General features: G+C 45.1%; 1 protein-coding gene across 4 annotated transcripts in view; it reads left to right on the forward strand.

Moving 5' to 3' along the window:
• Beta-spec (spectrin beta chain) overlaps window positions 1-15,012 on the forward strand; it is a 29,339-nt gene that overhangs the window by 10,655 nt on the left and 3,672 nt on the right. Inside the window, exons 2-12 of one of the 4 annotated variants that reach the window (XM_070660719.1) lie at window positions 2,961-3,149; window positions 3,976-9,882; window positions 9,965-10,056; window positions 10,125-10,229; window positions 10,318-10,463; window positions 10,647-10,699; window positions 11,277-11,333; window positions 12,210-12,317; window positions 12,984-13,127; window positions 13,655-13,922; window positions 14,006-14,188. In XM_070660719.1, coding sequence (XP_070516820.1) covers window positions 3,014-3,149; window positions 3,976-9,882; window positions 9,965-10,056; window positions 10,125-10,229; window positions 10,318-10,463; window positions 10,647-10,699; window positions 11,277-11,333; window positions 12,210-12,317; window positions 12,984-13,127; window positions 13,655-13,922; window positions 14,006-14,188 — 7,199 coding nt within the window. In that variant the 5' untranslated portion in view covers window positions 2,961-3,013. The remainder of the gene's footprint in view (window positions 1-2,960; window positions 3,150-3,975; window positions 9,883-9,964; window positions 10,057-10,124; window positions 10,230-10,317; window positions 10,464-10,646; window positions 10,700-11,276; window positions 11,334-12,209; window positions 12,318-12,983; window positions 13,128-13,654; window positions 13,923-14,005; window positions 14,189-15,012) is intronic. The other 3 variants (XM_070660722.1, XM_070660720.1, XM_070660723.1) reach the window with 3 other exon arrangements.

Consider the following 15,012-nt stretch of genomic DNA (forward strand, 5'->3'; position numbering starts at 1 on the left):
AATAGAGGACCGGCTGTTCCTCCGGCGCACAATGAGCCGCCTTGTTTTCCCTTTTCGTTTCTTACTCCGCCGTCATCTTTACTTACTCCTGCTTGATCGGCTCCGACGGAGAGCTCTTCGCGACGGTGCAGTGAATATAATTGTTGAAAAAAAAAAAAAAACGCCGCCAGCTCTCATCTTTCTTATTAATTATTCTGCGAACTTCCGCGGAGGAAATCGGTTCGCCTGATTAGCTTTTTCCAAATCTCGGGAACTTAGTTCTTTTATATATATTTTTTTTTTCTTCGGGTCGAGAGGCTGAAAAGTAGTGCCCGCCAGTAAACTTAACCTTCCACGATTATCGTGTCATTCACTTTGTGATTCATCTCACCCCGCCCACGAGATACGAAGGCATTAATTTGTATGCACGTTCCCACTACGCCGGCCGTTAAGTATGACGGCACTCGCGTAATTGCTCTTAATTCGACATAAGTGACTGGCCAGACATATTTAAGAATGCCATTCATGCACGCGTTCTCCAGGGTTCCGGCGTCGCTCGCGGAGAACGCATCGATTCCCGCGGACAAGAAACGATCGATCCGCCGTTTTGACATTGTTAACAATTAATTCGACAGAAAAGCCTATATATACGCACATATCTATACGTTTCTTATCTCTCTTCGGTCATACAGATAAATTTATCTCGCGGCAGGCGACGCAAACTTTCCTGGCGGCGCGTTTTTGTGTTCGACGATGCGACACCGCGCACTCGAATGCTAATTGCACGGTTGTGCAATGGACAACATTTGACGAAGCTGTGGAAAACCGTGTAAAAATAAGATGCGCACGGCCGTGAATAAGCGCGAATTATTACGCTTGTGTAATTCCTCGACCGGGCGCGTTTTTAAAATTCCAGCGGCGTGACGTAATCGCGGGATATGCGTTACGACGCGTTTCTTTCATTGTCAAGCCGGCTGTCCCTCGTCCCGGCACGTCGGTTTTCATCGCTCGACGCCCGTATTGGCTTACTCTGGTTTTCCTTGAGCCTCTCGCACGCCAAAGCACCCTAAGCTGGAACGCGTGCCGCGCCGTTACCTGCGACATTTGGCACGTTAATGCACGAAAAAGAAGTCGAATATCGCTCGCGCGTGCAGCTGCGGCTGCAGCTGCTGCGTTATCGTTATTGATGAGTAAACACCGTTCGCGAGGCGTCATTATAGATTAGACAATGCGATTAATAAAACGTCAGCTGTTATTACGTTATGTTTTGACGTCGGATTTGACGTGAGGCTGTTCGTCGCGTGGGTTAAAACACAGTCGTCTTTCTCTCTTTTATTTTTTTTTTTTTGCTGGTGTTTTACTTTCTTTTTTAAAATCTTATTTATATCTAATAAATTATATGTCTATGTTTATCGTATATATATTTTTTTTTTTAATAAAGGGAATAATTTTTAATAAGTTAAAAATATACGTAGTTAATGTCGCCCGTCTACCTTTCCATTAAATCACCCTATCGCGAAGCCCAATGCCACGCCGTTGTCCCGACGATGTGTATTTTACGTGTGTGACATCATTCGCGTGATGTAATCGCCGCGGCGAGCAAGGCGGTCGTGTCTCCCACGCTATCTATTAAATGAATACACGTATAACCAGATACGTGCACTCCACGGCGTTAACAGAACATTGCCATCGTCTTGATATCCGGTAATTTCGATCGCAAGCTCGACGATTAAGGGAATATAATTCTAAGAACACGAGAGCCTATAAGTAAAAGTAAAAAAAAAAAAATGAAAAAAGTCAAATAAAATAAAATAAAGAGACGAGCATCAGAAACGGCGATTGCGATAAAATACTTACTTTTATCGATGTTTTTTTTGTAATATTGAGCGCGTAGAGTTAAAAATAGTACTTGATGATAAGTAGTATTCGGAGAAATAGAAACTTAGGCTCGATATCTCGGAAAATAAAACGAAGTTAAAACGGATCGGTCGGTTATCGCGCGCCACCCTGTACGTAACCAATTGTAGGTGTTGATTAACGAGAATATACCTTAATTAAATGGTCTAACAATAGGCGTGACGCGAAGAATCAGATTTATTACGCGTGTGATTCGTATGAAACAGGCGTTCGGTCTATTAATTTTTGCAGCTAAAGGCCTTTATCAGTATTTACCTTCAGATACCGAAGATACACCGCTTACAGCGCGAAAAGCAAACGTCTACGTCGTGCATTGAATTCTGAAAATTCTGACATAGGCTCGCATCACCTCAGCTGAACTGGCTGTAATAATTTACAGATTATCTTTCCCCCATTCATATCAAAAGGAGGGAAATAAATCCTGAACTGATACAGATAGCTCAGCTGAGGAAAACAAGTCCACTGGGTATCCGAGAAAGGAAATGCACGGAGGAGTACATCGGATTGGCAAAGATTATAGCGAGCTGAAGTAAAAGGAAATAAACGGGCGGGGGAGATTATCGCACGTAGGCGTACGCGATCGTACATCATTATCGAATAGCGTTGCGTAACATTAATCCCTGTTTACCCAATTATTAATCATTAGACCGGCCGTGCAAGAAGATAAGATTGCCGTGCAACTCTTATCTGTACGCGAGGACTTGTCAACGCTGACCACGGTTTGCCGAGACACGTATACCGCGTGGGCAGCAAAAGGAAGACATTTTTACGACTACAACCACGTTCCCCGTTTGCATTTTATGCGCGCCGTCTCGTTCCCTAGGCGTGCGGTCGAAGGTTTCGGATATACAGCGGGCTTAATATCACCGTTAATTTTTAAGCCGCCTCGAAGAACCTTAAAATAAAAAAAAAAAAAAAATATTGGACGTTCGCCACTTAACACTTTCATCGTTATTTCGTGTATAAAATATAGCTCGTAATATAGATGTGTAAAAGGGAAATTATAAAATTAATTTTGACGAGACAGCCTTGGGAAAAATGTACGAATGTGGCATTTTTTTTAGGTACACCCTTTTTAAGGGTTCGGCAGACGTGAGCTGTTGGTCCGATTGGCAAAATGACGACCGACATCTCGGTGGTGCGCGGGGGTTGGGACCCCACGCTACAACAGGAGATTGTCGACGAGTACGAATACGACGGAGGAAACTCGAGTTCAAGGCTTTTCGAACGCTCACGTATCAAGGCGCTAGCTGGTATGGAATTCTATCGACTTCTTTTTTGCTTGCTATTTTTTTTTTTTTTTTCTTTTTTCTTTGATATCTTTTTGCAATTAAGTATTACCTTTGCGAACAAGCGCGGTTTATTTTTATTGATTCTATAAGAAATTAAAGCTTTTAGTGATCAATTAAAAATCTGATGTCGAATAGAAAAGGAGTTCACGCGAAACAAACTTTACTATTGATTTCTCTGCTGGATCTTGTGCTTGAATTTAATTAACCGGAATTTTATCGAAAGTGAATACAATGAATACTTTAAAAAAAATACGGTTTGGATTATCAAACAACCACAACATCCTCTTCGTAATCGTTTCAAGAATTCGATAACTTTACGCGCTTACAGTAGTTGCTTTTCAGATTAGATTGAAAGCGGTCGGGATATCTAATTATCGTTGAACTTTATAACACATTATTAAATGAAATAACGTCGGTAAATAAAATAAAATAAATTAATTTTGTTAAATATAATTAGAATAATGGTGATGGTTTATTGAATGGGAAATAAACGTCAAACTCGATTGCTAACTTTAGAATGAATTACGATAAAGTCGTGGTGGATCTTCGAGGTAAATAATTTTGTGTTTTTCGTTAAAACTTTTTTTTAATCAATTTATAATTAATACTTTTTTAATTAATTTATAATTAATACTTTTTAAAATTAATTTATAATTATTTAAAATACCTCTAAATTTTAATTTACTCGTTAACGAAATGTGTTAAATGATAAAGTTATGCTCAAAATAAATTCTGAGCCCGATGACGTTCGTTGACGTTTTATTAAGATCGTTTACCTTTTCGCTAGGTGAGCGTGAACTAGTGCAAAAGAAGACCTTCCAGAAATGGGTCAACTCTCACTTAGTTCGGTGCTCGTGCCGGATCGGCGACCTGTACGTCGATCTTCGGGACGGCAAGATGCTGATAAGACTCTTGGAGATCCTGTCGGGTGAGCGCCTGCCGCGCCCGACCAAGGGCAAGATGCGTATCCACTGTCTGGAGAACGTGGAGAAGGCGCTGCAGTTTTTGCGCGAGCAGAGGGTGCACCTGGAGAACATGGGCTCTCACGACATCGTCGACGGAAACCCGCGGCTGAGCTTGGGTCTGATCTGGACGATAATTCTGCGATTTCAAATCCAGGACATCACGATCGAAGAGACCGACAACCAAGAAACCAAGTCTGCGAAGGACGCGCTGCTGCTGTGGTGCCAGATGAAGACCGCGGGCTACCACAACGTAAACGTGCGAAACTTTACGACGTCGTGGCGGGACGGCCTGGCGTTCAACGCGATCATACACAAGCACCGTCCGGATCTGATTCAATTTGACAAGCTGTCCAAGTCAAACGCGATCTACAATTTGAACAACGCCTTTAACGTTGCGGAGGACAAGCTCGGTCTCACGAAGCTGCTCGACGCCGAGGATATCTTCGTCGACCATCCGGACGAAAAGTCTATCATAACGTACGTCGTCACGTACTATCACTACTTCTCGAAGATGAAGCAGGAAACCGTGCAGGGTAAGAGAATCGGTAAGGTGGTCGGTATCGCGATGGAGAACGACCGCATGATACACGAGTACGAGAGCCTTACCAGCGATCTATTACGTTGGATCGAGGCCACGATAGAAGCGCTTGGTGACCGCAGGTTCGCAAATTCTCTCGTGGGCGTCCAGTCCCAGCTCTCACAGTTTTCGAATTATCGCACGGTGGAAAAGCCCCCCAAGTTTGTGGAAAAGGGCAACCTTGAAGTGCTGCTGTTCACCTTGCAGTCGAAGATGCGCGCGAATAATCAGAAGCCGTACACGCCGAAGGAAGGCAAAATGATATCCGACATTAACAAGGCGTGGGAAAGACTGGAGAAGGCCGAGCACGAACGAGAACTTGCTCTGCGTGAGGAACTAATTCGGCAGGAAAAGCTGGAGCAGCTGGCGGCTAGATTCAACCGGAAGGCTAGTATGCGCGAAACGTGGCTATCGGAGAACCAGCGGCTGGTGTCGCAGGACAATTTCGGCTTTGACTTGGCCGCGGTGGAGGCCGCCGCGAAGAAGCACGAGGCTATAGAGACAGATATTTTCGCGTACGAGGAACGTGTGCAGGCCGTCATGGCAGTCTCGCAAGAACTTGAGGCGGAGAATTACCATGACATCGAGCGTATCAATGCCCGTAAAGACAACGTGCTGCGACTGTGGAACTATCTTCTGGAACTGCTGCGCGCCAGGCGAATGCGGTTGGAGCTCTCCCTGCAGTTGCAACAAAATTTCCAGGAAATGCTGTACATACTGGACAGCATGGAGGAGATCAAGATGAGACTGTTGACGGACGATTACGGAAAACATTTAATGGGCGTAGAGGACCTGTTGCAGAAGCACTCTCTCGTCGAAGCGGACATCAATGTGCTCGGCGAAAGAGTCAAGGCCGTTGTTCAACAGAGTCAGAGATTCCTAGAGCATGGAGAAGGCTATCGACCGTGCGATCCGGCCATCATCGTCGAGCGCGTCCAACAGTTGGAGAACGCGTACGCCGAGTTGGTGCGGCTGGCGATCGAGCGTCGTACCAGGCTCGAGGAATCTCGGAAGCTCTGGCAGTTCTATTGGGACATGGCCGACGAGGAAAATTGGATAAAAGAGAAAGAACAGATCGTATCTACGGGCGACATCGGTCACGATCTAACTACCATCAATTTATTATTGTCCAAACACAAGGCGCTGGAGAACGAAATTCAATCGCACGAACCGCAGTTGATGTCGGTTGCAGCTGTCGGCGACGAGCTCGTCCGACAACAGCACTTCGGCTCCGACCGCATTCAAGAAAGACTTCAGGAGATTCTCGGTATGTGGAATCACTTACTAGATCTGGCAGCTTTCAGAAGAAAACGACTAGTAGAAGCTGTCGATTATCATCAGCTTTTCGCGGACGCCGACGACATAGATATATGGATGTTGGATACTTTACGGCTCGTCTCGTCGGAAGACGTAGGAAGAGACGAGGCTAACGTGCAATCGCTGTTGAAGAAACATAAAGACGTGACGGACGAACTTAAGAATTACGCCGCGACTATTGACCAGCTTCACCAGCAGGCATCTACGTTGGGTGAGCAGGACGCCAAGTCGCCAGAGGTCTTGGAGAGACTGACGTCGATAGACAACAGGTACAAAGAGCTTCTCGAATTGGCCAAGCTGCGGAAGCAAAGGCTGCTAGACGCCCTGTCGTTGTACAAGGTATTCAGCGAGACCGACGGAGTCGAGCAATGGATCGGCGAGAAGAACAGAATGCTTGATACGATGGTACCCGCCAAGGATATCGAGGACGTCGAGATTATGAAACATCGTTACAACGGCTTCGAGAAGGAGATGAATGCGAACGCGTCTCGCGTCGCCGTGGTTAATCAACTGGCCAGACAGCTGCTTCACGTTGAACATCCAAATTCAGAACAAATAATCGCCCGGCAAAACGAACTGAACCAGAAATGGGCCGAGTTACGCGAGAAAGCTGAGGGTAAGCGCGAAGAACTGAATTCTGCGCATGGCGTGCAGACGTTCCACATCGAATGTCGTGAAACTGTATCTTGGATCGAGGACAAAAAACGAATTCTGCAGCAGACCGATAGCTTGGAGATGGATCTGACTGGCGTGATGACGTTGCAGCGTAGACTGAGCGGCATGGAACGCGATTTGGCGGCTATACAAGCTAAATTAGACGCTTTAGAGAAGGAAGCGGAAATTATACAGAAGGAGCATCCGGAAGAGGCCGCGGTAATACGCGAGAGAATCGCGCAAATTCATCTTATATGGGAGCAGCTAACGCAGATGTTGAAAGAGCGCGATGCCAAACTCGAGGAGGCTGGAGATTTGCACCGGTTTCTGCGTGATCTCGATCACTTCCAAACGTGGCTCACGAAAACGCAGACCGACGTTGCTAGCGAGGATACCCCCACTAGCCTTGCTGACGCCGAAAAGCTACTGACACAGCATCAGAATATTAAAGAAGAGATCGACAACTACACCGACGATTACCAGAAGATGATGGAGTACGGCGAGCGGCTGACGACGGAGGCCGGCGACGGTGACACTCAGTACATGTTCCTGCGTGAGCGACTGAACGCGCTGAAGATGGGCTGGGAAGAGTTACATCAGATGTGGGTGAATCGTCAGAATTTGCTATCAAATTCTCTGAACTTGCAGGTATTCGACCGTGACGCGCGTCAGGCAGAGGTGCTTCTATCGCAGCAGGAGCACATTCTCGCTAAAGACGAGACGCCGGCGAACTTCGAACAAGCGGAACATATGATCAAGCGGCACGAGGCTTTTATGACTACTATGGACGCGAACGACGAGAAAATCAATTCGGTCGTACAGTTTGCCGGACGTTTAGTCGACGAAGGACACTTCGCCGCCGATAAAGTGAAAAAGAAGGCCGAAAACATCAACGAACGTCGGCGAATTAATCGCGAAAAGGCAAATTCACTTATGGAAAAACTCAAAGATCAGCTTCAGTTGCAAATGTTCCTGCAAGATTGCGAGGAGCTCGGTGAGTGGGTACAAGAGAAACATATCACCGCTCAGGACGAAACTTACAGAAGCGCAAAGACTATTCACAGCAAGTGGACTCGTCATCAGGCGTTCGAGGCGGAAATTGCGAGCAACAAGGATCGTCTGCAACAGTTGCAACAAGCCGCAGACGAATTAATTGAACAGAAACCAGATTTGGCCGAAATTATCAAACCGAAGGTCGCCGAGTTGGCAGAACAATTTGTTGAGCTGGAGACTACTACTCACGATAAAGGCGAGCGATTATTCGATTCGAATCGCGAGGTGTTAATACACCAGACCTGCGACGACATTGATTCATGGATGAATGAGCTCGAGAAACAGATCGAGAGCACCGACACTGGCTCCGATCTCGCGTCCGTGAATATATTGATGCAGAAGCAGCAAATGATCGAGACTCAAATGGCGGTGAAAGCGAAACAAGTTACCGAGTTAGACAAACAAGCGGAGCACCTGCAGCGCACGGTACCCGACGACAAAATGGAAGAGATCAAGTGCAAAAAAGAAAAGGTTGCGCAAAGATTCGCTCAGCTGAAAGCGCCGCTCATCGATCGCCAGCGACAGCTCGAGAAGAAGAAGGAAGCTTTCCAATTTCGACGCGACGTCGAGGATGAAAAATTGTGGATCGCGGAGAAGATGCCGCAAGCAACCAGCTCCGAATACGGAAATTCGCTGTTTAACGTTCACATGCTGAAGAAGAAAAATCAGTCGCTGCGCACGGAAATTGAAAATCACGAGCCCAGAATTAATTTGGTATGCAATAACGGGCAGAAGCTAATTGACGAGGGCCATGAAGACAGCCCCGAGTTCCGCAAATTAATATCTGAATTGACGGAGAAGTGGCGTGAGCTGAAGGATGCGGTTGACGATAGGAACAAACACCTGCTGCAGAATGAGAAGGCACAGCAGTACTTCTTTGACGCTACCGAGGGCGAGTCGTGGATGAGCGAGCAGGAGTTGTACATGATGGTCGAGGATCGCGGCAAGGACGAAATATCCGCCCAAAATTTGATGAAGAAGCACGAGTCGCTTGAGCACGCAGTCGAGGATTACGCGGAGACGATTCGCCAGCTAGGTGAGACCGCCAGGCAGCTAATAAACGATCAACATCCGCTGGCCGACCAGATCGCCGTGAAACAGTCGCAAGTGGATAAGTTGTACGCCGGTTTGAAAGATCTGGCGGGCGAGCGACGCGCTAAACTTGACGAGGCGCTTCAATTGTTCATGCTGAACCGAGAGGTCGATGATCTCGAGCAGTGGATTCAAGAGAGAGAGCTGGTCGCCGGCAGTCACGAGTTGGGTCAAGATTACGATCACGTAACGTTGCTGTGGGAGAGATTTAAGGAGTTCGCGCGCGACACCGAAGCGATTGGTTCCGAGCGAGTGGAGGCCGTGAACGGCATCGCGGATTCTCTCATCGCCACCGGGCACTCCGACGCAGCGACGATCGCCGAATGGAAGGACGGTTTGAACGAAGTTTGGCAAGACTTGCTCGAATTAATCGAAACGCGCACGCAGATGCTAGTTGCTAGTCGCGAGCTGCACAAATTCTTCCACGACTGCAAGGATGTTCTCGGCAGAATTTTGGAGAAACAGAACGCTATGTCCGACGAGCTGGGCCGCGACGCCGGTTCGGTGTCCGCCCTTCAACGTAAGCACGCTAATTTCATTCAGGATCTGTCAACGTTGCAGAATCAAGTTACGCAGATCGAAGAGGAATCCGCGAAGCTGCAGGCGAGCTACGCGGGCGATAAGGCGCGAGAAATAACGAATCGCGAGGCCGAGGTCGTGGCAGCGTGGAACAATTTGCAGTCGCTGTGCGAGGGCAGACGGGCTAAGCTAGAGGACACCGGAGACCTCTTCCGATTCTTTAATATGGTCCGAACTTTAATGATTTGGATGGACGACGTCGTGCGCCAGATGAATACTTCCGAAAAACCGCGCGACGTCGCCGGCGTCGAGCTGCTAATGAACAACCACCAAAGCTTGAAAGCGGAGATCGACGCTAGGGAGGACAACCTGATGGCTTGTATTAATCTCGGAAAAGATCTGCTGGCTAGAAATCATTACGCTAGCGTGCAGATCAAGGAAAAATTAGCTGCCTTGACCGATCACAGGAACGCGCTGTTACACCGGTGGGAGGAACGTTGGGAGAATTTGCAGCTAAGTAAGTTGCACTCGCTGTTCAAACTTTCAATTTTTTTTACTTGTCGCGCGATATATTGCATTTAATTCTCGTTTTGCTACAGTTTTGGAAGTTTATCAATTTGCCCGAGATGCAGCAGTTGCCGAAGCGTGGTTAATCGCTCAGGAGCCATATCTTATGAGCCAGGAACTTGGTGTAAGTAGCCACATTAGCGTAAATGTGAGTTTATAATCAGTCTCTAATAAAGTTATGATTTTCTACAGCATACTATCGACGAAGTTGAGAATTTAATCAAGAAACACGAGGCTTTCGAAAAATCGGCAGCTGCGCAAGAAGAAAGGTTTAGTGCCTTGCACCGACTTACTACTGTAAGTAATTTTACATGAATATTTTTATTGAATAAAACTAAAAAAAAAAAGAAAGAAAAAACTAAAATACTTTTTAACATTGATGTAGTTTGAGTTGAAAGAACTGAAACGACGAGAACAAGAAAGAGAAGAGGAAGAGAGACGTAAGAAAGAGGAAGCGGCGGCGGCGGCGGAGGCCGCACGTTTGGCCAAAGCAACGCCCGTTACTAGTCCAGATGAGCCACCTAGTGAAAGGTAAGTAACGCTTAATATCTGGTTGCATTACTTGCCACGATATTATACGTTTTTAAATTTACTTTACTTTAATTTTTTAAATTTACTTTAATTTTTTAAATTTATTTTAATTTAATTTAATTTAATTTAATTTACTTATACGTTTTATTATACGATTTTTAATGCATTTTTTTTTCGTTACAGAGCTGAAACCGACGGGGCGACAAGCGGAGAACGCGGAGAAGACGAGGGACATGGTAATATAATTACACATAACGGATATGTTTTGGGTTTTACTAATCGAAACTCTGACAACTTTCTTTCGGTACTTATCGCATCTTTTAAGTCTGTCTACGGTTTTGCATTCTGTTTGAGGATGCTGATATAGAATAACCGAATCTGTAACACGTGCACTTTACTTTAGAGTCTAATGTCGAGTGCTTTTTCCTAATAGAATTGTATTTCCGTGTTTAAATAACTTTTTGCTGACTTGGCGTGGTGTAATGGACTGTAATTGGTAGTAACATTTGTGACTTTAGCGGAGAAAAAGCGGTACGAAAATAATTTCTCATTCTTTCTGTCATTTAACTAATCGCGATACGGCGAGAGATCTTGTTTCCGAAATTACATAGTTTTTCTCTGACGATTTAGTATTACGAATACGGTTTGTTTGGATAAGCATGTGACATCGCTAACAGCACGTTTCTTTCTGCCTTTTTCCCACCCGTGGCCCGAAAACTCGTTCCCTTTCCACGTTGAATCCTTCGTCTACGACATCCCATTTCTCATCCGAAACGCACCCTATTAATGCGGCACGGAATGCACGAACCACAGCGGCACATCGCAAGGCTTCTACACGTACACCACAGCCTCAAGATAAGCCCAAAGAAGGTGAGTGTTACGCGACAGGTATGAACCTTGTCGAAGCGCGAGAACGGTCTACATTGAGTACATTCTTCATCTTCTCTGCGCAACTCTTTCGAAACTATAATCTCGAGTGTGTCATGTACTATGTATAGGTAATTGGTGATGGCTCGACGATCAAGCCTCGTGCCGGTACTTAACGATGGCTTTGCTCTCGAAGGTTTTACGCTGGCTTTTAAGTCATTTACATGCTACAATAATATTACATCTTTCAGCTCTCGCTCGCATAAATCACTTGCTTCTATTAACTTGTTCTCTAGCAGGTGGTGGCCCGCTATCATGCCCGAAATCGCCCGACTGTTTCCCTGGAGATAAGATTTAACGAATATTTTAAACACGTGGCACCGGGCGCACGTGGAAAAAAAAAAGAGTGCACCTAACAACTTGACGCGATGAAACGCCGAACAAAATTCTAATTGCAGCTGCTACTCCTCGATCATAGCACTAATCTGTCGCAAACCATTTTCACCCTCGCTCGGTAGGTACACGTTTATTAACTATACTAGACTTCATTCCTGTTGCACAATTGTGAAATGTAATGCCTCGCTGGAAGGTAAGCACACCCACGAAACCAACTCATTCGTCATCCTAGACATATGGAGGCGCGACGTTGTGCTTCGTCATTTGTACGGAATTTTCTTAAAATATTCGAGCGGTCATACCACTGCCGAGAGGGGCCGGTCGAGCTCGCGATTAACTTAAAATTACGCCCTCGTGCTACTAATTCGCGGCAATTGAATCGCATTGAATTGGTATGGCCGCGATTGAATGTACACGCGACGCATTTAACGAACGAATTATTCGTGTAATACATGGCATGATTTTGTGATTGGTATGGCGTAGTGCATGCACAAAGACCTAGACAGCTGTCTTTCCGGGAAGGAGATGGAACCTTACCCGCCACGCCGGGATCTGTGAAAACCCCGCCGCATGGTAGCCGCACGTCGACAAGTAAGTGTCCGCAAGTACTCGAGCTACGTATGCCGAAAGGTCATTTATTAATATCCCTTGTCGCTCGCCTGCCGCGTACATTGCCGCAAGGGACGGTTCGAGATCATTTCGAGTCTCTGCACCGCGTATCGTCGCTGATAAACATAAGACCTTTTACAATCGACTTTATATTTCATTCATTATCAGACCTTATCATTTAGAAGAAAAGAAAAAAGAGTAGTTGACAGTAAAATAGTAATTTCACGTGGCAAGTATTAAGAAAAATAAGCGCACACGTTGATTTTTTTTCTAATTAATTAATTATTTTAAAGATAAGAAAATATAAGTTATTTATTATTATTATTTTTTTTTTAATTAACGCAATTGTTAATATAACGCGATAAACGTAGAATGTTTCCCATTAGCATACAGTTTTAACGATCGCGCATCGCTCATCCGGCATTATCGGTGCATGAGCATGCTGCATGTGTGTATTCTCGTATTCTCTGTACGTAGTTAGAATAGGCATGGAAAGAGAGAGAAAAAAAAAAAAGAGTATTAACGCGTAACACGTGTGGATATCAGGACTATTAGCAGCAAATTGTTTACGATACAAATCTTTGCCACGAGCTAGACTACAAAGTAAGTAAGCTAATAAACGTGATGTGTGTTGCGTACGTTGTGAAGCCCCGAAAGGAAGTGCCGAGGCCGCGAGGCGCAAGGAGCGGAGCCGCAGCAAGTCGCCGTTCAGGAGCTTCCGCTGGAAAAAGTCCGCCAAGTCGCCGAGTTTAGATCGCAGCGGCGTGAGTGACGATGAGCACAGCATTCCCGGTGAGTTAACGAAATAAGTGACTTATGCGATCGGGCTGAAAGATCACGTTTTACAATTTCGTGGGACACTATCTGTAACGTTCATAAGTTACGCAACGGGAAGACGACCGGGTTCTTGATAATAAAAGTCCCATCGTTTCCACATTACGCCTAACAAATACAGGCATGACCGATCGAGGCTTGTTTTTCGCTCTAAGTGTTACAGCATAAATATGCAATGTATGTGGGAGGTTTAAAAAGATTAAACAGATGCATTTAACTGAATTAAAATGGGAAATTGGTAAATGTGAAAATTTTTGTATAACTGGGCAATGTATTTTTGTTGAACACCTATTGCAATTTAAGTAATAAACGCCATTGGTTATTTACAGCTTTAGCCGCTCGAAGTGAGGGATGAAAGCTGATCTCGTTGTCTTACACGAACAATAATATTATATAATAATTAAAAATATATTATTGTGTAATCGAGGCGCTTCAGAATATAGTTTTTTGTGGACTAGATAACCGAAACTTTTGACCTCTTTCAGAGCCACGAAGTCCGAGCGACGACGAGTTTGAGGGACCGTTGCAGCGGAAACACGAATGGGAAAGTACGACGAAGAAGGCGTCCAATCGGTCTTGGGACAAGGTGTACATGGTCGTGCGCGGACAGAGCTTATGTGTATATAAAGACCAGAAGTCGTACAAAGCCTCGCCCGATCAACCGTACAAAGGGGAGGCTCCTCTCGACCTGCGAGGCGCGACTATTACTGTAGCCAGTGATTACACTAAGAAGAAACATGTCTTCCGAGTCAAGTCAGTGCCCGAAATCGCATATATGTATAACACACGTTCGGCGGCGTAGATCATTTTTGTTACCCGAATATTTTTTTTTGCAGGTCGCAAAGCGGTTCCGACTTCCTGTTCCACGCCAAAGACGACACAGAAATGAACGACTGGGTGTCCGCTTTAAATCAAGCAGCGCAGGGGACATCGGGCGCGGGCACGTCCAGAGCCCACACCCTGCCGGCCCCAACACAAGCCGAAACTAAGCGGCGTAGTTTCTTCACTCTCAAGAAAAAGTAAGTGTTGACATGGGAAATTTTGCCATTGCAATATCGTACGCGAAAAATTTTAAGATAAACGCGGACACTCGAGAACTGAGTGCAGGAGTTCCGCGTGAGACCGAAACGAGAATTGTATAAAAAAAGGAAAAAAAAAAAAAAAAGAAAGAATTTTACAATGTTGACAAATAAAATATTCACTTTTACGTCGTAATAAAATTCTAAATCTACATTAACAATGTTGCGAGTATTTATATTACGAAATTATGTATGGATCACGAAACTTGCAGTGTTTCGAGCCGAGACGTGTGTTCTTGTATATAAGGTGTTCGTTACTTTGTTATTATCTTGCTTCGTTCTCTCGAACACGTCCCAATGAAATCGATAGAGAATATTCTGTTAGCAATAAAACAAAAAAAATACGCGTTCATCTTCCATCACTTCACTTCCCATTAACAACGCTCTCCCTCTGTATTCCATGTTACATCACTAATTCTTCTTTCTTCGAAGTGTTCTCTTCCTGATTTTCTCTTCGACTTTTTTGTGTTGAGGTATTGTTTCAATTAATCATTAAACAGTACGATAGCTAATGTTTCGTTTAGGTATCGTAGAGAACGTTGTTCATCGTGTCTTTGTCGTTCACGAGTGACGGACGATCATCTCGGGTGCGTGCCACTTAATTCTCGCAACGCTTACGACTTTTAAAAATGCCCGCAATGTTCGAAAACGTTATACAAAGTTTATAAAATTCAACGATTCCAATAGCGGCTGCGAGCGTCAAGTGGGACGCATCTTTCGCAAAGCGTAACTGTAAATGTTCCAATTAATCGAGAAGATGCGAG

The sequence above is a fragment of the Cardiocondyla obscurior genome, linkage group LG08 (genome assembly GCF_019399895.1).
Source record: "Cardiocondyla obscurior isolate alpha-2009 linkage group LG08, Cobs3.1, whole genome shotgun sequence".
Lineage (NCBI taxonomy): Eukaryota > Metazoa > Arthropoda > Insecta > Hymenoptera > Formicidae > Cardiocondyla > Cardiocondyla obscurior.